The sequence below is a fragment of the Oryctolagus cuniculus genome, chromosome 6, assembly GCF_051225735.1.
Source record: "Oryctolagus cuniculus isolate XC-2025 breed Fujian yellow rabbit chromosome 6, ASM5122573v1, whole genome shotgun sequence".
In the NCBI taxonomy this organism is placed as follows: Eukaryota; Metazoa; Chordata; class Mammalia; order Lagomorpha; family Leporidae; genus Oryctolagus; species Oryctolagus cuniculus.
Window position 1 is genome coordinate 75,636,175 of NC_142872.1, and position 25,294 is coordinate 75,661,468.

The 25,294-nt window shown below is 37.6% G+C and overlaps 1 protein-coding gene across 6 annotated transcripts in view; it reads left to right on the plus strand.

Moving 5' to 3' along the window:
- The window catches only part of SNTG1 (syntrophin gamma 1), a 918,312-nt gene that overhangs the window by 825,016 nt on the left and 68,002 nt on the right, over positions 1-25,294 (plus strand). For 5 of the 6 annotated variants that reach the window (XM_089335217.1, XM_089335216.1, XM_070076592.2 and 2 more), the window contains 2 exons: positions 18,270-18,422; positions 22,314-22,406. In XM_089335217.1, coding sequence (XP_089191343.1) covers positions 18,270-18,422; positions 22,314-22,406 — 246 coding nt within the window. Of the gene's footprint in view, positions 1-18,269; positions 18,423-22,313; positions 22,407-25,294 lie in introns of those variants that run through there. The other variant, XM_089335218.1, reaches the window with a different exon arrangement.

Genomic DNA, 25,294 nt, shown 5'->3' on the forward strand with positions numbered 1-25,294 from the left:
AAGTAATTTAAAAATAAAATGCAGAGCTGGGTGTTGTGGCTTGGGGCATTAAGCCTCCCTTTGGGATGACCATAGACTATAGCAGAGAGCCAGTTCATGTTTTGGGTGCTCCACTCCCAATCCAGCTCCCTGCTAAGGTATCCTGGGAGGCAGCGCCCCAAGTGCTTGGGGATACTTCTACCCAAGTAGGAGAGCTGGATGGAATTTCAGGGTCCCTGATGGTATCTTGGCCCAGCACTCGCTATTGAGGGTATTTAGGAAATAAATCAGTGGACGGAAGTTCTCTTTATCTCTCCCTCAGTCTCTTGCTCTTTCTTTCTAACTCTTTCAAATAGACATTTCAAGTAGATGATAACAAATGGATATGCATTTTTAAAAATGAAAAGAAAATCTAAAATTCAGAATATAATATTTGGCATGAAAGTTAATATTTAGAATGAGGAATAGTGTAGAATAATTATTAAAGATGGCAAGTACCACACACATTGAACACCTTTGAAAAAGACTTGTACTTTTTATTTGCATTAATTCTTTAATACATCTGTTTAATTTTCCTTATGCACATTTGGGCAGCATGTTCTCTAACCACCCCTTCAAGTGAAAGCATTTTGTAATATCAGTGTCTATACAAAAGAGATGTTTACCTCTGAAACTCCTCACCTCTCAGGCACCAAGGACACTATGCTCTGAAGACATCTGATGTTCATTGCCTAGGTACAACTCCCTGTGTAACCTTGATCTCATCTTGTAATGGACTCAGGAGTTGAGTTGCATTGATCAGTTTCTTCCCAATGAAAGGAAGATAAGGCCTCACTGCATGATGTAGAAACAAAGTGTAGTAGTTACGTCCACTGATCATAAATGAAAAACAACAAAGGCATTGAATGGATGTCTGACTGTATTCAGTATCATTGAGTTGTACATCATCATTATAGAAATGCATCTCCTAGTAACAGTGCACCTGCCAAGCCTGCAGTATTGAGGAATATGTTATTAGATATTTAAATCCTGCATTTTCAGAGTTAGTCTTAGATTTTAGCATGAGAAAAGTCTTCAGATTATAAAAATCAAGTTTTCTTAAGTTTAAGATGTGATTTTTAGACTAATATTACATGTTAAAATTCTGTATTATGTATCTGTATAGAATGATCAATGTAGCCCCAATAATAGTATTCTAAAATCATTTTCTGAAAAAATATCAGTAGGCATGCCTGGCTGGGCTGAGTGAAGAGGGTTTTTGAGATAGCTATAGGTGAGAGATAGGAATTGATCAACTATGTAATGATATTATAGGCAGGGCAAGACAGGATCCTGATTCTGACTGAGAGGGGTGAATGTTGGAAATGTGTAATAACAGATTAGAATAAACCCAAAAACATTGGTATGTAAGCATGGTTTGTTACACAAACACACACACACGTACACACAAAGTCAGCTATAAAACACTTATACAAGTGAATGGATGTGTGTGCATATGTTCACAAACAAGCAGGATTTAAAAATGAAGGAGCAAGTGCTTAGCATAGTGGTTAAGGTGCAGATTAGCATGCTTGTATTCCATATCAGAATGCCTGGGTGGGATACCCAGCTCCAGCTCCTGATTCCAACTTCCTGCTAATACACATCAGTGTGATGCTCAAGTACTTGGGTTCCTGTCATCTATGTGGGAGACCTGGCTAGAGGTCCTCATTCTCAGCTTTGGTCTTACTACAGACCCAGCTGTTGAGGTCATTGGAGAGTGAACCAACTGACAGGAGCTCTGCGTATTTCTCTCTCTCTCTCTCTCTCTCTCTCTCTCTCTCTCTTTCTCTCCCTCCCCCTCTCTCCCTCTCCAAATAATTCAGTGCAATTATCTAAAAGTTAATAGAAAGTGCAATTAAAAGAAAATTTATTTCTATGTAAAAATTAATGAAATCCTTCTTCAATTTTCTCACTATACTTATTTTCCATGAACCGCTGGAAAAGTCCTATTATGTGCTTACATCTCTGCCTTACTCCATCTCCTGAGGTTGCCTGGGATCAGAAAATCCGCAGCATCAAGTGTCACACTGCACAACCAGCATTCAGTTTCTAAGTACACTACATGGACCAGAATACCAGAAAGATTTTTGATGGCTGAGTTGTGACATAAAAAGTATAGGACAAGACTGTATCTTTTTATCCTCCTGGAAAGGAAAGAAATACTCAAAGCGTGATGGAGACTTGTCAAATGACATAGGTACCAACTTTAAAGGGCACTTGGGGGACAAATCTGGGGAAAGCTGAGAAAATATGGGTTAAAATAAATAATATTAGTAATGCATTATAGCCCAGTGGATAAAATAGGAAGCCCTGAACAGCACTTTGTGAAATACATAAAGTGAAATATTTGGTGAAAAGATACTACACACTTTGAAAGTACCTTCTCATAATTACTACCAAAAAGAAAGAACAACTTTACAGAGGCCAAATGTGGTAACTGAGTAAACTGATAAAAGTGAGCACATTATCAATAGGACAAACCAAAATGACACATGGCTGATACAATGACTGTGGGATATCAAAATGAGAAGAACAGTTGTTCTGTGACATTCCTGCTAAAGCTGTGTACACTGAATCTTACCAGGAGGAGGAGCTGATCTAATGTAATATAATACATGAGAAATCTAATGTAATCCAGCCAACTCTAATGTGATTAGGTGTAATGTACTCTAGTCACGAGGGAATGTCCCACACAACCAGGTGAGGCTCATTTGAAAAATGATTGACCCATGTTGTCAATGGGGTCAAAGTAATTACAGCTGGGGAGCGCACTACAAAGAAAGAGGTGAATCACAAGTTCAGATGACTCTGAACTGTTGGGTCCTGCATGTAGTTCAAGGACAATGTAGTAACTCTCAAGGTCAGGTTTGTTGCTTTTCAGGTTAGTTTTGTCTAGACACTCTGGAAGACTATATTCTTAAGGTAAAGAGAAAACTAGAAAATAGGTTTTATTGCCCTAATCAATTTGGGGCTAATTTCAAGGGTTCATCCCTTAGGAAGAGAATTATTTGCAATTCTCCACTCACCTCAAGCTCCATTAGGTCTATTTCAGGTTTTGCTTTTTTATAATCTTTCTCAACTTAGTAAATTTGGGTTTCTCTTTACAGAAGTGTCCTGTCTTGCAGATATACTGTAGTGTATGTCTTAAAAGTGTTTGACCTTCCACAATCTTATATTATTGTTTTTAAAAGTGAATATATACCTTTAATATCAGAAGAAAGAAGTTATCAAGCTTTTCTGAGATGCTCATACATTAAGGGATATTGCAGAGAAATGTAGAGATAATGGTAAAATGTGTTTAGAGTGTTTGTTTTTTAATTTAATACTGTGATATAGATCGTTTGCAGAGAGTTTTTAATCACATCATTTCATTAATAATAAATTGAACAATATTTTTGCTGTTGTAGATTATTATTTTTAACTATTTATTTGAAATAGAGTTATTTAGAGAGAGGGAGAGACAGAGACAAGGAGAGAGAGAGGGAGAGAGAGAGGGAGAGATAGATGAGAAACAGAGAGAGAATCTTCCATCCGCTGGCTCATTCCCTAAATTGCTGCAACAGCCAGGGCTGGGTCAGATCAAAGCTACTTTTCCACAAATTTCTGAAATATCTTCATGTATACGATAAAATTCTTTGGCCAGGCCCAGAAATATCTGAAATATTTTCAATTAGCATATACTTCTTTTCCTTAAGAATTATTTATTAATTGGTAAGGCAGAGTGACAGGGAGGGGACACACACACACACACACACACACTCAGAAGGGTCGAGGGAGAGATCGAAGCACTGGTTCAGTCCCTACATGGGCCAAACTGAAGGCATAAGCAAGAGATTCCATCCAGGTCTCCTACATGGGTGGCAGGTGTTCAAGCACTTGGATCACCCTCAACTGCCTTCCCAAGCACTCAACAGGAAGCGGGTGGGAAGCAGAGCAACCGTGATTCGAACTGGTGGTCTGTTAAAGGATGCTGGAACTCCAAGTGGCAGCTTAACAAACTGTGCCACAGTACTGGTTCCCAGTTAAGAACGCCTAAATTTTACTTTGGGGATTATGTTTATTCACGTTTTGATCTTGATGATATTGACATTGTTCATAATTATTTTTAAAAGCTATATATTGAAAAATTCTATTTAATATTCCAAATTTGCTGTGTCTAAGTGTGTTGAAAGAGAAAGAAGCATTCCTGTGTAGTATTTTATGTTCAAGGCTATGTCTAGATGTCAATGCATGAACACACACATTGTGAAAGAGGATATATCTGTGTTTTCATTGTGTTTTGGAGGTATTAGGTATAATGCTCCTGAAATATCTAACTTTTGGATATATGATTATCAAATTTTAGGATAATATTCAAGCTTACTTTAGTAGTATTATACAACTTATCAACTGCCTTCCTGAACAGCAGCCAACTCAGGAATCTATTTATGGTTCCTGTTTATTTCTAGGAATAATTTTATGACATTTTTCCAATAGTACACTCATTCATCAGCCATTCCTTTTATACTGTTTCTGAATGTCTGATAAACATGGATTACTCTGTTAATCTAGAAAAAGACAAGTGTCACATTAATAGTACAAGTCAGTACTAATATCTAGTAGCAATTTTTATTAATATATTGATTAAATATTTCAGAATCATCATCCTGAAATTGAAAAGGATAGTCATAGCTACATTACAGAGTTGGTAATATGAATAAGCATGCTTCAAAAAGACACTTAATAGACATTAAATATGTATAAATGATGTCCACACCTAAATTACCTTTGAAGTGTTAGCAATCATGTGTACTGAAGCAATTCTTTTTATTTTCATCCAGTATAGTCCCCACACCCACTTTCTGAATGACATAATTTCCAGAAAATCTGAAAATATGAATGCATTTTGCTTTAGACCAAATAATTATTTGAATGAGTCGTACCTTCCACCCTTGGAATCAGAGGACACTGTCTCTGAGCAAGTGTTTGAAACTCAGATATGGTTCATGTCTTTGGTGACACTGCATTTGACTACCTTTATGGTTCTCAAAAGTCCCTTTCCTCTGGGTATGGTATAAGTTCCATTACAATGACATACATCATAGAAAAAAAATCTGGAGTTCTCAGGGATCAGAGATACACTCTATGGTATACTCAATGGTTGGTCTTTCTCAGCAATCACATCCTACTTCAAAGCCATGTGCAGACATCTGTTTTGGAATTAGGGAGCACAGGTAGTGCAGTTGGCCTTTTGTTACATTGAGTCACAGTAGAAAGGGGAATATAATCCCTGTCTGTTGCACCTGAGGATGCTGCTCTTTTTCCACTGCTTAATCTGTGAGAAGTATTTTCAGCCTCATTGTTGAGTCCATCACTAGTAGTACCTACCTATATTTTTAGTGTGCATGCCAGTGGGGAGAGGAAGTCAAGCATGCAGTGCAGGTAACTTTTTCATAAATGGTATTGTTTGTGACAGGCAACATCATTTGGCAATAACATTTAAAAGGATTTATTGATTTATTTGAAAGTTGCAGTTCTACAGAAGAGAAGGAAAGACAGAACGAAAGAGATCTTTTGTGTTGTTCATTCCCCAGATGATGCAACAGCCAGGGTTGAGCAATGCCAAAGTTAGCAATCTGGAACTACATCTAGATCCCCCAAAAACTCAAGCCATCTTCCACTGTTTTACCAGATGCATTAGCAGGGATCTGGACCAGAACTGGAGCAGTCTGGACTCCAATTGGCACCCATAAAGGAAGCCAGCACTGCAGGTGGCAGCTTAACCTACTTCACCCAACATTTTAAAGACTTGGTCAACGTAAGAATTCAAAGAGAATGAGTCAAATAGTGTTTTCTCTTTATGGTGGTCTCACAGTGAATTTGCACATCCTGTCAGATTTCTTTGTTGGTACAATGCACTTTGCATGGGCTTCGGCATCTTGGAGACAAAATTCCGATGTAGCTGAGATTGCTCAATGCATAAAATTTAAGGTCAAAAGAAGGGAATCAAAGCACCAAAAATAAGATGCAGGATTTTCTTATTGAACTTTGAAGGGTTGTCCTTAGTAGGTATAATTTTTAACCCAGAAAAATCAAACCAGTACCACTCTCTGTCCACCATTTCTGTCAGTGCCCTTCTTTTTTTTCTTCCTCTGCCCATAAGTTCCAATTTGACCCACGGTTCCCATGGGTCTGAGTGACATGGAAGCATTGGGCTGTGACATGGAAGTAAAAACAGAGGTGAAACTAGAGGCAGGTGTGTGCTTACAACCCCAGCCTGGTTTATAGATTGCCAACCTGGGAGCCATGGCTGACAGATGGCTGATCTGCACTGACCTTTCCTCAAAATGGTCCTGAGAGCAGACATTTACTCACTAGAGGACATCAATGCACAGCATAGGTTACATAAAACTTTAAAATATTGAGCTGCATTTTGCTTCATTTATCTCTTACTCTATAGTTCTGTTTTTTGAAGAAGTGTTTTATTTTCTTTTTCAAAGATTTATTTATTAAGTTGAGAGACAGAGTTACAGACAGAGGGAGACAGAGAAAGGTCTTCCATCCACTGATTCACTCTGCAGGTGACTGCAACAGATGGAGCTGAGCTGATCTGAACCCAGGAACCAAGAACCTCTTCTATGTCTCCCAAGTGGGTAAGGGGCTCAAGCACTTGGGCCATATTCTTCTGCTTTCCCAAGCCATAAAAGAGAGCTGGATCAGAAGAGGAGCAGCCAGGACAGAAATCAGAAACCATGTGGCATACTGGCTCTGCAGGTGGAGGCTTAGCCTACTATGGCACAGCACCAGCCCCTGGAATAGTGTTTTCAAGTAAACTTTCAATTATTCATTTCTAAGACCATGCATTTTTTATAAAACCCCTTCTTTGATGCATTAGAAGATAAAAACCATGTCAACAAAATATATATTGACATAGAGAGTATTTAAGAATTAACTTTATAAATTGACAGCTAGTAAATGAATGCAATATAATACATCAATTACAGACTTCTACTAAAAGCTTAATACAATTTTTAAAGATTTATTTATTGGGGCCGGCACCGTGGCTCACTTGGTTAATCCTCTGCCTGCTGTGCCGGTATCCCATATGGACGCTGGTTCTAGTCCCAGTTGCACCTCTTCTAATCCAGCTCTCTGCTGTGGCTGGAAAAGCAGTGGAGGATGTCCTAAGTGCTTGGGCCGCTGTACCCACATGGGAGACTGGGAAGAAACTCCTGGCTCCTGGCTTCGGATCGGAGCAGCTCCAGCAGTAGCGGCCATTTGGGAAGTGAAGCAAAGGAAGGAAGAGCTTTTTCTGTCTCTCTCTCACTGTCTATAACTCTACCTGTCAAATAAAAAGATTTATTTATTTTATTTATTTGAAATGTGGAGGTGGGTTGGAGACAGAGATACCTTCCATTCGCTTTTTTTTGCTCCCCAAAGGCTTACACTGGCTTGGTATGGGCAAGGTAGAAACTAGGAGACTGGAACTCCATGTAGTCTCCCAAGACGGTGGCAGGAACTCAAATACTTGAGTTATCATTTGCTACTTCCCTGGCAAATTAGCAGGGAGCTGGACTGAAGGCAAGTGGGCCGAACTGGACTTGGCATTTTGATATGAGATGTAGGTGTCCTGTGTGGCACCTTAACTTGCTATGCCGCACCTACCCCAGTTCATTCAAATTAAGTGTGTGAATAAAAAAGTATTTTGAACAGAAAATATATATATATATATAGTATGTATAGAAAATCAGTTTTAAAGTTTGTGTGTTTATATTTTATTGATGTTGAAACATTAATAAAGTGAAGAGTAGAAGGCTTGTATTTCTTTAAGAAATGAAAATAATTACAAACAATAGGAGAGAAGGATGTGTTTTATTCCATATATAAATTATGGTTCTGAGACCAGTTGTACCATGCTTCATTATTATTATTATAACCTATATTTTTCCAACATTACATAATTTAAAACACATTTTAATAGTGTATACGAAAAAGGAAAGGTCTTCTAAAATTTAACAGAAAATGTAATTAAATCTAAAACATACTTATGAGAAAGTCAACATGGATTTCAAAAATCTTTTATATTGAACTAAATTTATCATGTTGTTCTTTTTGTATATCTTACATTTTATATATTTTAAAGTATATGTTGCTATATGAATACATATATAAATATATGTATATATAATACATAGCATATTTTCTACTTAACAGAAATGTATAAAATGCACAATGTTGTTTTACGATGGTGAAATGATCTGATACTCATACTATTTTGTAGGAAACTGTGAGAGCAGAATTGAAAGATACTCAGAAAGATCTGAAGGTATTCCCAACAAGTTTCCAATGCCATTTATATGCCAATGATTCTGAATTTTTTCAGAGCTCTCCCTTGCTTTCCAAATAAATGCATGTATAGCCTTCTGGACATCTCACATTTCAAATCTGACATGTCTTCCTACACCTCTGGCACTGGGCCATTGTAACTTGCCAATTGCTCATGTCAGACACCTTGCAGTCTCTGCTGTAAGTTCTTTTTTATCACGTCTCTTATCAAATACATCAATGATATAATCCCAAACCAATGCTATGGCAGTCTTCCTCGTGCCACACCTGTATTAGTCTCATTTTCCATTCATTTCCTGCCTGAGCCTTTGCTTCTGGAGACCTGAGGATGACTGTTACTATCCTCTTCCCCACACACCAAAGCTCCATGAGGCAGAGCTGCTCCCTGTGTTGCTTAGTGCTTTTTCCCCACACAGGACAATTACACAGCACCCAGTGGGCATGGAAGACAGATTACTGAGCATTCGTTGTATATCCAATGTGGATATTGCTAAGGCCGAGAGAAAAGTACTTTGTGAGATGGTATTGAGTGTATGCTAACTTAACTCTGCCTGGAAATGTGACCAAGTTGTTTATGCCTATTTAAAATAAGTAACAGTGTGATGGGGTGGGGGACAGCAAAGTGCATTTAAGGCTGCTGGGAGGGAAACAGCTCTCTTTAACCCAAAGTCCTTGTTAAGAAGGGGACTCAGAAGCCAGGCCAAGGATTAGCTCATCTGTATTAATACATACTAATTGAATAGTTTGACCCCCAATCTTCCCCTTCATCTGACACAATGTACAGGATTAATCAAATGCCTTTTACGAGAGGTTTGGTTGCCAGATACCATTTCCCATAATGATCTGCACCTTTTACTTCTCCCCTGGCAGGGCCTTAATGCCATACAGTTGGGTATATAAATAGGAAGGCAGTTTTGGGTGATACAAGTATTCCCTTTATATCCCATGCTGGTCAGAGCCATATGAGTCCTTTCTGCAGGTTTATGGCTTTATGGCTTTTGAGGGATTTGGAAAAAGTGTGTAGGATGCAATGGAGAGGTACTAAGATAATTAAATAGCTAAAACACAGCACATATGAGGAAAGTTACAGTAATTTTCTTCGTGTGTATTTGCTTTCTAAAAGAGAATACTGAGAGGTAAATTGATAATTATCCTCAAGGATGGAAAAGGATACTTTTGGCAAAGTAGGGACCACATGTTTTTAGTCACATCTGAAGGAATATTATGAAAAATCTTAGTCTGTGCTACTGTGAGTGAAGCTAGTTTTCAAATAGGAATAGTGGAGACCAATTCCTCATATCAACAACTACAGACTAAAAATTTGAACTCATGCTTTGGAGACATTTACAGACAGGATTGTTTGGATTATGTCTTGAAGGCAACTTCTGAAGGACCAGTTCAATTCCTACTGTTGGTGATTTTCCCATTTATAGCAGCAGGTGGGACCTGCTCCCATGTGTCTGCACAGTTGTGGCTGCCCTGCCTCTAGGTTTTCTAAGCATAATTTGTGTGGGGAGCAAACCAGACTAGACTGAGTTACTGGAATTAAGACTTATTCTATGCATCTGCTCTCCCACTGTGGGGAGCAAACCGGACTAGACTGAGTTACTGGAATTAAGACTTATTCTATGCATCTGCTCTCCCACAATATGGCGCTGGGAGAGAAGTAAACAGCTTCCGCACAGCTGCCTCTCACCAACTTGACAAGCTGCAGGACTTGCTACTGATTGGAGGAGAGCAGCGTACTCGGCGTGTGGGCAGCCGAGTTGGGATTGGCGGAAGAGGACTATAAAGGAGGAGAGAGACGGCATGCACCAGGAACATCTATGGGGAACATCTAAGGGAACCCGTGCAGCCCCCGAGAAAGCCGGCCGGCGGTGTGCCGCTCCCCTGCGGAAGTGGGGAATGTGGCCAGGGGGAACTGCCCTTCCACAGAGGTGGAAGGGATAGTAGCCAACCCAGGAAGAACCAGCAGCAAACCCGGGGAGGGCCGAGCAGACGAAAGAACAGCGCAGGGTCCTGTGTTGCTCCTCCACGAAGAGGGGGAGCGACAATTTGGAGATTTTTTTTTTCCAGGGTGATGTAAATATTCTCAGAGGTAGACTATTAGAATTGAAATTTGGAAGATGAATGTTTTAACTATTAATTAAAGCCATTAATCTCACTAGGCAATTTGAAAGTTGCCTCGTTTAATATTGTGAGAAATTCATCCTTTTTTGTTGCATGTTTCTTGCTTGTTTGCTTTTACAGTTCTAGTAATGTGAATTTATGGGAGTATGCTTTTTTTTCTATCATAGCATCTTAGAGAAAATCCTTTCAGATATCAGTCAAACTAATAATGAAAGCTAATTCAACTATATTAAATAACAAATCAAGAATGCAAACTAACTACAATAATAAAAGGCTTCAATGACAATTATGTTTTATTTATATTCCATCCACTTTTGAAGAATTATCATATACAAATAATTTCCTTTTGGAGGTGCACATTTTTTCACATCTTGTCTTTACGCAAGCTCTGCTTTAAGAAAAAAAAAAGTTTCTCTCTCTCTCTCTCATTTCTTTTTGTAAGTAGTACTTTTCTTCCCTAGGTCCTGTGGAAGCTAAATCTAAGACATAGGAGGGGATGGGTATAGTGATTCTGCAAAACACCTACATCCCATATCAGACTATCTGGGATCAAGTCCCTCATTTGCTTTTGATCCAGTTTACTAATAAAGTTCTTGGAGGCAACAGCTGATGGTCTAAGTACTTGAATTCTTGTCACTTAGTTGGGAGATCTAGATGAAATCTATGGCTCCTGGTTTTGGCTGACCCAGCCCCATCTGTTGCAAGCATTCCAGAGATACAGTTCCAAGAATACATTCATATTGCTCTCTCCTCTGCTTCCCCTGAATCCCCTTCCCTCCCCCCTCTCTCTTCATCAGCTTTTAAAAAGATAGAACTACATAACTAATCATAATATTTAACAAGTTAAAAGTAGGAAGATCATTGGTGTGTGGAAAGTAAAAAGTAGGAAGACCATCGATTCCATAGTAGTATAAGTAAGGACTAATAATGAGAGTCATATCCCAAAAAGACCATTTCGTACCTACAAATTTTTGGTATTCTTTATTAACTGCCACGTATCAGAGAAAACGTGATATTTGTCTTTTTGAAACTACCTCTGAGGAATCACCATACTATATTCAATAATGGTTGTGTTAGTTTACATTCCCATCAACAGTGGAATAGGGTACCTTTTTCCTCACATCCTCACCAGCACTTACTAGTTTTTTTTTTTTTTTTTTTGGATGATAGTCATTCCAACAGTTGTAAGGTGAAACCTCATTGTGATTTTACTTGCATTACCTTGATGGCTAATGATCCTGAGCATTTTTTAAAAGATTTTTATTTGAAAGTTGGAGTTACAAAGAGAGAGGGAGGGAGGTAAAGAGAGGGAGAGAAATATTTTATCTATTGGTTCACTCTCCAGATGGCCTCAGTGGCAAGGATTGGGACAGGCAGGAGTAGCAGACAAGAGCTTTCTCCAGGTCTTCTACATGGTTGGGCCCTAAGTACTTGGGCCATCTTCTGCTTTTTTTCCCCATGTTTCCCATTTTTTCTAAACCAGTGATCTGGTTTAGAAATAGAATAATCTGGACATGACCAGGTGCCCATATGGGAGGCTGGCATTACAGGTGGCAGCTTTACCCACTACTCCATAATGCCAGCCCCCAAGAACTTTTCTCATGTGTCTGTTGGCCATTTGTATGTCATCTTTTGAAAATGACTGCTCATGTCATTTGCACATTTCTTACCTGGACTGATGTTTTATTGCTGTTGAGTTTCTTGAATTCCTTATGGATCTTAGATACTCATCCTTTATCAGTTGCATAGTTTGCAAATATTTTCTCCCATTCGTTGGTTGCCTCTTCACTTTATTACGTGTTTTCTTTTTAGTGAAGAAGTTTATTAGCTTGATGTTATCCTATTTTTGTCTTTATTGCCTGTGCTAATAGGGTCTTTGCAAGAAATCCTTGCCTATACCAATGTCTTGAAGAATTTTCCAATATTTCATCTAGTAATTTCATGGTATCTGATCCTTGATCCATTTCGAGTTGATTTTTTTAAAGATTTTATTTATTTATTTGAGAGGTAGAGTTACAAGCAGTGAGAGAGACAGACAGAAAGGTCTTCCTTCCTTTGGTTCACTCCCCAGATGGCCACAAGGGCCAGAGCTGTGCCAATCTGAAGCCAGGAGACAGGTGCTTCTTCCACGTCTCCCATACAGGTGCAGGGGCCCAAGCACTTGGTCATCTTCTACTGCTTTCCCATGCTACAACAGAGATCTGTATTAGAAGAGGGGCAGCCAGGACTAGAACCAGCGGCCATATGGGATTCCAGCACTGCAGGCAGAGGATTAACCTACTGCACCACGGAGCTGGCTCCAATTTGAGTTGATTTTTATATTAGGTGTAAGGTAGGGGCCTTGTTTCATACTTCTGCATCCAGAGAGCCAATTTTCCCAGTACCATTTTTTGAAGAGACTATGCTTTCTCCAGGGATAGATTTCAGCTTGTTTTTAAGGATTAATTAGTTGTAGATGTGTGTATTAATTTCTGGGGTTTCTATTCTGTTCCACTGGTCTGGAGCTTCATCTAGGTCTCCTGCACAGGTAGCAAGGACTCAAGCACTTGGTTCATCTTCCACTGCCTTTCCAGGCACGTTAGCAGGGAGCTGGCTCAAAAGTGGCATAGCTGGGATATGAACCAGTGTCCGTATGTGATGCCACCATTGCAGGCACCAACTTAACCCACTATACCACTACACTGGTCCCATCAGGTGACATTTTTAATGTGAAAGGAATTTTAATATCTTTGTCGTCTTATTTAGTTAGTATAACTGTGTAAAATCTTCCACCTTTCTGTCCATCACTCTTGCTTTTGAATAAATGAAATAAAAATACATTTAAATTTTAAAATGTGATTTGTCCACCTTGGTCACATTGGTTGAATACTTCTCCAGTATTGTTTATGCTTATCATGTATGGTGTCAGATTTATAGTATTTTGAGTCAATTTTATGTCTTCCAAAGTCCAATGACAGGAAAATTTCCAACAATAATTTGATTTATATGCAAGTTTTAAGTCCATAGTAATATCAAGAATACAATTTTCATAAAATCAATTATTTTAATAGGTTATTTAAACTACCGTTTTCCCCCATGGGTCTTGATGACTTAATCGGCCATCTTAGATACTTGAAATATTTTCCCAGAAGTCTATTTTCTAAATTATTTGGCAAGAATTGATTTTGATAGTAGATTTTATCTTTGCATTTTAACCTTTGAAATATGTGTACAAGAAAACAAAAAAACATTACTTACAACTGAAGAATCTTTACTGAGCTCATTCCTCTTCTAGTTAAAAATCACAATATTTTATTGCTCTAAATAACTTTATGCCTAATGATAGAGTAACTTCGTAATTCAGTAAAAGATCATGTGAAAAAATTAGTAAGGGGGGGCATGGCTGTGGTGCAGTAGGTAAATCTTCTGCCTGCATCACCTGCGACCCAAACAGATGCCAATTTGTATCCTGGATGCTCCTCTTCTGATCCAGCTCTCCGCTAAGGCCTGAGAAAGCAGTAGAAGATGGGCTAAGCACATGGGCCTATGCAGCCATGCAGGAGATGTGGAAGAAGCTCCTGGCTCCTGGCTTCACATCGTCTCAGCTCTGGCCGTTGCAGCCATTTGGGGAGTGAACCAGCAGATGGAAGACCTTTGTCTGTCTCTCCCTCTCACTGTCTCTAACTCTACCTCTCAAATAAATAAATAAAATCTTTTAAAAAGTTTAGTAGATTAATTGTTTGAAACATATCAGTGAAGTGATATAATTTAGAAGGTAATTTATATTTCACAAAATAATGTAAACCATTGTTATCCTTTCTCTGGCCATTCCTTTTTCATTTTCATTCTCACATTCATAGATGCCATTAACTTAAAGGAAAAATTAAGCATGATTAGAGTGATGATCAGTGAACCTAGGAAAGTATGAACAAGTGACACGTCACATTAGTATGTACTGAAATAATAGAATGAATCATAGAGGCATCAATGAGAACTCTGACATATTAATAATTCACTGACTTTAACTGCTTTTTCAAAAACCATTGCCTTTTATATGATTTAAGAAAAATGTAAACTTCCTGCTGGTAATGTTTAGAAGATCAATAATTATTCATAAGATGAATCTTATTTATTTGTGTTTCATAAGAATATGCTTTGGCTATATCTATTGACTTCTGAATACTTTAGAAAAATATGCATTATTAGCAAATATATTTACGATATGTTGATGCAGTCTCTTTGTAATATTGTATTAACACTCCTGATATAAACAATGTGTCATTAGTGGTCTGCAGAATGTGTTTGGGATGCTTGGAATGAATCTAATTAAGCACAGGATATTTCTGAATGAGAAATCTCAAGTAAGAAAATTCCACAAAGATAATATTCCAGATACATTTTACTATCATTATTATACTGACAGTTAAGAAACAATGCCTTCCCATGAATGGAAAAGCAATCAGGAGACCTTTTTTTCCTCCATGGACAAAAGCCAAAGAGAGAGAAATTTGTGTAAAGTACAACGAAAGAGAAATGTGTTTAAAGGACAAGTCATAGAAGGAAGGCTAGAGAATGATGTGCACATTCACATTAATGACTATCAACATTGATAGCAGAAGCAGTTAACATTAAGAACTATTGTATATGGATCCCAAGCTAAGTCATGCATTTCATCATTATCAGATCAATTAACTATTTCCATTTTACAGACAAGTGAAAAAAGCCATAAATATGGTGATTAATTTGTCAAGATTGCCTTATAAGTGGGAAACCTTGGATTTAAGTCCAGACAGCAATCTATAGCTAGAGCTTGTGTTTTTTTGACCTCCCATGGCAAACGCCCTTGTGAGAGCCAGAGGAGGGAGATAGAAAATATTTGACTCTGCTGCATCTATTTATCTACTATCCATCATTTATGTATTTATCTATGCATTCATTATCTATCTATCTATCATCATCATCGTCATCATCAATTTGTCATCTGTCCAGAGACTGTTTATTTATCCATCCATCCACTCATCCATCCTCTATTATCTGTGTATCTACCTATCTATCCATAACCTATCTATGATCTACCTACCTACCCATACTATGTCTTCTCTATTCTTACATGTATACTCCTCTTGCTACTATTGCTTCTAGTCAATGTCAGTTTCTATTTACGCAAATCTTTTTTTTAGGATTTTCCATTATTACTTGCATATAACTTAACCACAACTGCAATTACTTCAAGCAAAGAAGGAAAAGAAAGAGTATCTGTGAATTGGCATAGATAGCAAAGTAGAAAACTCTGAAAGGGGGATTCCAGAGTCAATTATTTCAGATGACTGTTCTGAGAGCAGATTTTTATAATGTTTGGGCTCCAGTCACTTTTCTCTAAAAAAGATCCCAGCTTGACACTTTCCATGAAGTTTTTTTTTTTTTTCCTCACCAGCCCACACCTGATTCTCTAAAGCAGAGTCAGCCCTGCCTTCTTACCTGATCCCTCCTGTGGCTTTTCCAGATTGAATTACTGGGATTTTTTAGACAAATCATCCAGTTTATTCAGGCTGGCAACCGCTTGTTCTTGCGTCTCCTAAGGACTTAATGATGCTACAGACTTCCCTAGAACAAATGATTCCCCTTCCTACATTCTCCCTAGAGAGATTTATTGCCCATTTTCTGTTTCCTTTTGACTCTGCCTCTGTGTCACCGTTGTAATGTTTTTCATCCTTTTACGTGTTTGTCTCTCTCACTCAATTGAGTCCAGAGCACATAGATGTCCATGGTTTTTAGGTCATATTGCTAGAGTTGCAAGAGTCAGCACATGAGCAAAGCTTTATAAATAAATAACAGCACATGACAAAATGTGCAAAGATGTTGAAACTATTATTTGCACAGTTGTTGGAGTACCCTTTGTCAATGAGAGCTTCTAAGTCTAGGTAAAAAAATGCGAGATACTAATTTGAGTTGAAAAAAATAAAGGAGTTAACTTTTGCCAAGGAGTTAACTTCTGCCAAGAGAGTAGAAAATCCAGGAAGGTCATTTCAAGATTCTATTGCAACATGAAATTTATAAGAATGAAAAAAACAGCAGGATCGTCTGGCTAGTGATGACCTTGATTAGCATTTTATATTGCAAGGAAAGTGAAGGCCAATTTAATAAATTGTACAATTGGCAAAGTATCTGAAAATTATGAACATTCTTAATCTTAATTTATGAGCCAATATTATTAATTCCAAAAAAATAAAAATGTAGATGTCAAGCTGTTTTCAGTGTGAATAGATGATACAGCTGAAATTTTGATACATGGATCATTATGACACTCATGCTTAAGCCACAAACTCATAACCTGACCAGCGACGCCATCTCTTTTCCCTACCTCTGCTTTCAACATGTCCGACTTTGGTTTCTGGAATATGCTACTCACTCTTGCCTCAAGCCTCTGAAAGTCTGATCCTCTCTCTCTGGAAGGAACACACTGAGTTTCCACCTTTAGCTCTACTTTTTCATCAGTCAGCCACTGTTTAACATGCACTTCCTAGATGGCATTTCTCTGCTTCCCAACCTATAGTTATGTTGTACCACATTCTGGCAGTTATCATAATTTGTACTAGCATATTTATTTGTGTGATTATTTAGCAATATCTGTCATTGTCATCCTCCCTAGATATTACAGTTCCAAATTAAGGTAAAGTTCTGTAGAACCTGTTTTATCTTTGGACTGTACTCACACAATATTATATTCTCATCTTTTCTCCTTCAGACCAGGACATCAATAAATGCCACAGAAGGCATCGTCTTTAACTTTGTGAGCATCTACTGGCTGCAAGTGTCAGAGCTCAATTCTATAGCCCTGGAAGTAGCTGCCTTTCTTTAGCTCTCCTCTAGCAGTTATGAGCATCCAAGTGAGAAACAAGAAAAATAGTTACGATTTTTAAAGAACTTACCAAAGGAGAGAATTCCATCTGACACTGGTGTTTAATGATGATACATTTATATGACTATATATGAAATCATCAAAGTTTTCAATTATTAATCTTTTGATAATTTTCAATATACTACGTATGTATACATATGTGTGTGTATTTCAAAGTCTATATTTAACAAATTTCACTTGGTTATCCTATTTCTTAGCTGCACTCTTATTCACATTTAACATCTCTGAAATAGGAATGCACATGAACGCATGGACACCTCCGTTGAAGATTTTTGGTAAAAAGTCATTGCCAGTATCAGTCTTATGACTCACTGACATACACTTTCAGACATGAATTAATGTGAATTAACTGTGTTCCCGCATTTTTTAAAGCTGTATCATTGCTGTTGCACATTACACTCATTTTTTTCTGATTCGCAGTGAGAAGCTTTTCATGATTCTTTAAGGGTGCTACAAATTAATTCAATAAGAACTTAACATGTTTATAAGACACTTTAAAATGTTGAGGCAAGATCCTAGCAGTACTTAATATCAACACATTAATGGCTCTGTAAAGAGGGAAATGTGTGTATCATCCAGTCATCCAGTAATTAATGGGTTTCACGTTTTTAATCCTTGGCAGTTATGTTCTAGAGAGGGTGGGAGTCAAAAATCCTAATTTCCACTGTAGAGTCATGCCTCCATGTGAAAACAGAGAAGTTATCTGTTAGTTATGGTGTTTGATTTCTGGAGTTTTTGATTGCTGGGACCACCTTTAAGGAAGACTTACCAAAGTCATTGAGCGCTATCTCTGTGCAGCATATGCCATGTACTGCTTGTGGTTAGTTCGAGATCTGACCACACTGGCAGCGTGGATCCATGTATGCCTGCCTGTGTAACTCTGGCTTTCCACCAGGACAGTGACCTGCTGGACCGGCGGAAACACTGCTTCACCGTGCAGTCCGAGTCTGGGGAGGACCTCTACTTCTCCGTAGAGTTAGACTGCGACCTTGCACAGTGGGAAAGAGCCTTCCAAACAGCAACCTTTCTAGAAGTGGAACGGATACAGGTGAGAGTCCTGAATGAAGGATCTGGGATGCCCAGTGAGGCAAGGCCACTCCCCTATTTAAATTAAAGTTCATTCAAATTCAAAGTGGTATAAAGATTGTGGGTCTCCTTCTCAGATAGTCCAGTAGTTAACCACTGCCAACAAATGACCAGCAAAGTAGCTTTGAATAACATTTTAACTTTTCCACTATTCAATCTTTCTAACCTTTGTCAAAACTCAACAAAATATATTTCCAATTTTGATAAAAAAGACACTGCTCTAATTTGAATTTAGCATAGACATGCTCTGATTTTAATTAACTGGCTAATTGTTCGTTTCCTGTTCTCCATACATCACCTCTTAATTTTGAGCCGCCTTCCTTCGTTAACTCACAACAATCTTTCTTCTAGATAATTCCTTTTGTCTCTGCCCTTCACAACCATACAGAATTTTTTTTTTTTTTTAGAGATTTATTTTTGAGTTACAGGGCCGGTGCCACGGCTCAATAGGCTAATCCTCTGCCTGCAGCTCTGGCACACCAGGTTCTAGTCCCGGTCGGGGTGCTGGATTCTGTCCTGGTTGCTCCTCTTCTAGTCCAGCTCTCTGCTGTGGCCCTAGAGTGCAGTGGAGGATGGCCTATGTCCTTGGGTCCTACACCCGCATGGGAGACCAGGAGATGCACCTGGCTCCTGCCTTCGGATCAGCACAGTGCGCCCGCCACAGTGCACTGGCCGCAGCGGCCATTGGGGGTGAACCAATGGAAAAGGAAGACCTTTCTCTCTGTCTCTCTCACTGTCTACTCTGCCTGTTTAAAAAAAAAAAAAAAGAGTTACAGAAGGAGAGAAGGAGAGAAAGAGAGATTGAGGTCTTCCATCTACTGGTTCACTTCCCAGATGGCAATGTCATGAGCTGCATCTATCTGAAGCCAGGAGCCAGGAGCCAGGAGCTTCTTCCGGGTCTCCCATGTAGGTGCAGGGGTACAAGTACTAGGGCCATTTTCTACTGTTTTCCCAGGCCATAGCACAGAGCTGGATTGGAAGAGGAGCAGTCAGGACTAGAACTGGTACCCATATGGGATGCCAGTGCTTCAGGCCAGAGTTTTAACTCGCTGCACCATAGCGCCGGCCCCACCATACACAATTTTTAAAGCTTTTTTTTCCAAAGGTTGTATCATCCACATTTTCCTGATTTCATACTACCCTGTCCACTGATTACCACCATATCTTCCACAACAATCCTCTTCAAACTCTTTCCTTTCCCACTCTTAATATAGTATCATTTTTTCTTGTTTACTTAGAACTTCTCACACTCATTCTGTCTTTTACTGGGGTGGCATGAGCTCATCATGCCCCACATTAAACTATAGATTGCTTGGTATTACCTTATTCATGTTCCAATTGAAGTCCAGTGCATCTTGTAATCTCCCAACAGATATTTCTTGCACTTAGGTTCATAAGTATGATATCATATCTCAACCAACTTCATAAAACTCCAGCCTCTATAGAGGGTTTACAAAATGGATACCAGTTGCACCCCTTTTGTTGCAAATGAGAGGATTTAAATTTTTAAAACCATTATATTTAGTGAAATAAGCCAGTTCCAAAAAGACAAATAACGTATGTTCTCCCTGATCTGTAGTAGCAAATAGAGTACCTGAAAGCTAATCTACAGGAGTGAAATTGACACTTTTCATTAATAGGGCTATATATGAACATGAGGTAGCTTCCATTTTATTACTTTATAGATTTTCAAATCTTTTCTAATTTCTAATGTACTTAGTCTTAGTATAAATATCTACGTATTTACCTGAAGAGGTGATCCATGGAAAGCATGAATTTCTAAAACATAGCATATTGTCACGTATAGTAACATTTTAAAGATTGGAAAATGTAGTGATTGTTGAAGTATTAGGTTATAATTTATATAAATGAAATATTATATTTCTCTGGTAGCAAGAATAAGGCCTTATATTTAAAGACTTTTAATATCTTTATACTTTTTCAAGAGTAAATAAGTAAAAGTTTTAAAGGGCAGTTGCTTTTTTTTAAAATGAAATCTCACACTAATTCAATTTGAATATAGAACTTTTAATGAAAAAGTATCTCACCTTCAAAATTTTTTTCACATAATTATTGTTTTGAACATGTGTGTTTTATCTGGCTACAGGCATTTCCCTGTCTTCCAAAAGATAATTTTAAATGTAGTTTGTCTATGATTTATCTTCAAATCTTGTTTAACACATATATATATATCTCCAAAAATGTTCCAATGTGTTTCTTGTTTGAGCATTCTTAAAAGGGATAATTTTATTTATTGATTTTTACTGTCTATAACTCAAATTTTTGTTACATACACATAGAAATTAAACAATACATCGGCAATTTTAATATTGAAACATATTAAATATACTCATAATATATGTTCATTCACATAATTTGTAAAATTTTGCTTCCATGGTCTCAATTTTTAGTGTATCTGTTTGTTTCTTCTTGGTGATTATTGAGACAATGCAATTTAATTCGCAATGCTGAATTTAATGGGAACATTTTAGTTATGCTGACCTGAATGTGTTTTCATCAGGAACATCCTTTTTTAAATGATGGTACTTGAAATAGCAAACCAGCAAGTATAAATTAGGTGGAAAAGATATAGCCTTCAACATTCCTTAATGCTGAGAGTAGTTTCCATAAAATACTAATGAACAGATGCAAGCATATAAGATGTCCATGTATTAGACAAACGTGGTTATTTACCAAAATGGACTTTTGAATAATATTAAGTATGCTCTTATCTGCTTTTCTGAGAAATGTAACTCCTAATGAATATTTAGTATGTTTATAATTTTCCTGTTCAATGTAAGCTCAAACACATGAATAAAGATTTCTGGTGAAGACAATTAGAATATTTAACTACAGTTACTATCGTAAGAGTCATTTAGTGTGCTTTGTCTACAGTATTGTAAAATAAGTATAAGCACTAGTTTATTTGATTGAATTTTCAATTTAATAAATCTAATAATAAACAATTTAATAAACAATCATTTATTAGTTTATTTAATTGAACATTTGCTTGAGAAATAGAGATGCTCCTTTTCTCACTCATTTCATATGTAAAATAAAAGCACTTTTCGTCATTCCAATGTCCTACTGCGGTTTGAAATTAAAAACAAAAACAACTGATCTATAGATACAACAATTTGACATGTTATATGTAAGTCTCAAGTTTTTACTTCATATCTGTTTCATGCCTTGCAAAAATATCTTAGTACCAGTGCTTATTAGTCTTTTCAGAATATGGGAGTAAAATTTTAATATAATCGAATCTCAGTGTGAAAAGTCATTACTGACTTTTTTTAAAATGAGTGTTCACATAGATAAATATGAAAGTGGAACATGTGTGGGGATTAGCTTGTGCCCTGTGGAAGTACACATGGAAACCGTAACATCCATTCTTTTGCCTTTGTTACTGAATCTGTGTTTGATGCCTCAGAATTCTAACAATATCCATGTTGTTACTGTGCTGAGAAGTTAAGTAAGATGCTAATCCTTCAAATACTTTTCTTTTGGTTTAGTGCAGCAGTGATATTTGATTACAGGATATAACAACACCCTACCTACACCTATAAACAAAAGTTTATACCAGTGTTACCGCCCACATAGCACAGGGCAACATGCAGCAGAAGATGCAGACCAGGTGAGAGGGAGCAGGATTGGGAATCTGGCTCTGAGGATCCATGAGGAATTTTTTAAAAAGCACTCTTCATGTCTCTTTTGCTGATATTAAAATGCTGACAACATCATGTTCTTCATGCAGTTATTACTGATATTAATTATTATATAGTGTATTCACATAGTTCATGATATTGACGTCAATTCTGTGCACAGTGGTAACTGTATTTTCTCCTCTGACTAGTGTAAGACATATGCCTGTGTGCTGGAAAGTCATCTAATGGGACTCACCATTGACTTCAGCACAGGATTCATCTGCTTCGATGCTGCAACAAAGGTAATGTGTGTAGGTTGGCTCTGAGAAATACACTGCAGAAACACTTTCTCACTCCTGGTAGCATTTTAATTACTTCTGTGTCAAACTAAATGTGCATGTTTTGGTATTAAGAGATAAATTATGCTTTTATCTGTTTATAGAAAAATATTTCAATATAGAACAAAGCAGATACAGCACAACAAACTATATAAATATAATCAAGTAGATCTATGTTCACCAATATCTTATGTTTATGTGACCGCATAACTGAAGAGACATTTTCCTTCACCAAAAAGTAATTTTTGAAGTGTTCCTTTATGGCTCTTCAGCATCAACGTCTAAAAGGTCCAAGGGCAGGTGGGGGTAGGGGACATGTTTGTTTGTTATCATAGCTGACAAGGTAAAATTCTAAAATGATGCACTTTGAAGTTTGAATCCTCTAGCCAGGGAGTACAAGCCATACAACACTTGCTTTAGTATGGGTTTGGTTTCTATCTGACAAGATGCCCATTTTGCAGAGAGGATGTGATACCCTTTGAATGATGAAGGGCAGCTCCTCAACCAGTCATTTTAAAAAAAAATTGTCAGCTTTGGTGATCGTCCAGTGGAAAGTGACAAAGCCAAAGCATTGTACATTGTTGTTATTTTCATTGTTTATTGTCTTAAAGCCCAGCTGACACTCACTGAACTGCTAATCTCCTTCCAGTTAATGCTCCTACAGTTTCTGATACCAGGCTTTGCTCCCAATGGATTCTCTTCCTGTGAGGTCACAAAATCCTTAGTCCCTCTTTACTTTCTCCTTTATCAAAATATGACCTAAGATATTGACTAATATTTAAAGGATGTATGAGTATTCTCTGATAAGGACACTTGCATTTTCCTTTGAAATTAAGCCCTGTGCTTGGTTTTCAAGAGCAGTGTCAACAAAATAAAATAACACAAATATGTGAGAAGGCAGCAAGTGGATGACTGTTTTGGTCTCAGAAAACTGAGTTCTTTGTGGATCGAGATGGCCGTAGAACACTGCGTGGTGTTCTGAGATTATTTGATTCTTCATGTCAGCAAACAAGGTTGTCATACAAAGGTTCACATGATCTAAGAATCGTTGTTTTTAAAAATGTATTTAAAACCATGAAAATTAAAATAGCACACCTGTGCAGGTCAGATATAACTGTATCATTGCTGAATACTTCTGCAGAATAGAAATTTCAGATGCTGGTGGCTCGTTTGATGATTCTCAGATGAGACTGTTATGAACTTTTTTTTCCTATTACTAAAGACTATATTTTGATTAAAATACTCATCAAATCAGAATAGACTCATAAATATTAGATAAATGCAATAAATTTGTAATTAATCAACTTAACAAGCATCAAATTAATTTAACAAATCACTTTATAATTTAATTAGATTAGAGAAAGGTTAAAGTTTGATGGTTCAGAACAAAATATGGCCAGAATTATCTGCAAACTCAATCACATACATATGAAAGAATCTCACATGAGTAAATGAGAAACAAATTTTATTCGAATATGTTTCTGAGTGCCTGATTGTATTTTGGATTGAGTTTACTTATTTGAAAAGCGCTCACATTAGCTTGTTCACTCCCCAAATGCCCACAATAGACTCTGACTGGGGCCAAAACCAGGAGATGAGAACCCAATGCATATCTGTCATCTGCACAGCAGTATCCCGATTACTTGAGCCACCACCTCTACCTCTGGAAGTCTACACTAGCTGGAGACTGGAATCCAAGGGCCTGAGCTGGAATTTTAACTTAGGCACCCAAATGTGGTTGGGGGGGCATCTTAACTGGCACATTGACCACTAAGCTAAATGTCTATCCCTGAATTAACTTGTATGGCTAGTAAAATCTGGATTTGTGTCAGTGTCCTGTTGTATCCCTGTAGTAAAGGAATAAATCATGACACAATATCCTATACAGCATGCCATTCTACTTCTTCCTTGAAAGCTCTGGGAGTGGCTGATCAGTCAGCAGAGTCTAAGCAAATTGTTACTGTGCCATCGAGAGAGAATCATTTACTAGCAAATGAGAGGTTAGAAGCCCAGGTTGACATCCAGGAAAAACCCAAGGCTTTCAAGAGAAGCAATCTCCATGCTGCCATTTTCCAATTCTATCACTGAAAGTATCTAACTCCAAGGCCATCGAAGATTTGGGAGGGAGGGAATGAAATCTGTAGGCATTATAATGCAGTCGGCTGCAGTGTTCATCACTCAAACTCTGACACTTGGCGAATGGAAGTGAGAGGTATTGATAATGATGTCAGGGCAGTAGGCCCAAGGCAGAATCCTGGGGAAGCCACTGGGCTTATGTGACTCCCCTCAAGTGAATGAGCCTCTGAGTTATTATCAAACTACAAAAAATAAAAAGGAAATTGTTATGTATAAATCAAAACATGTTTATTCTAATATTTTATTGTAATAATTAAGCATTATCCAGTCACATTCCCTATTTGATATTCATGTGACAAGTGTCTGTAAGAACATATGTACAGTTGATTTTTAACAGATTTACATTCAGAAGGGCCATGGCAACACCATTACTCATAGGCTTTAACTGGAAACATTTCATCCTCCTGCAATTGAGTTTGACAGGTCCTCCAAGCACGAAGATACCCTGGAATCGAAAGAAAAGAGGGGGCTGCGTTCTGAGTCATTAAGCCCCCTATAAAGCAAGCACTGCATTTTCATTTGTGGTGAAAGGGAGAACAATTACATCACTATTTTTTAAAAACATCTGCATTTTTTATTTCTTAGTATAATTAAAAATTAGTAAACAGAAACAATGATGAAAAAGTGAATGGAAATAAATAATTAGAGATGCCTATTGTGGGGAATGAGAGTCAACACAAATTTACGTTCCACTAGGGTGCTCAAGTTTTGCAATT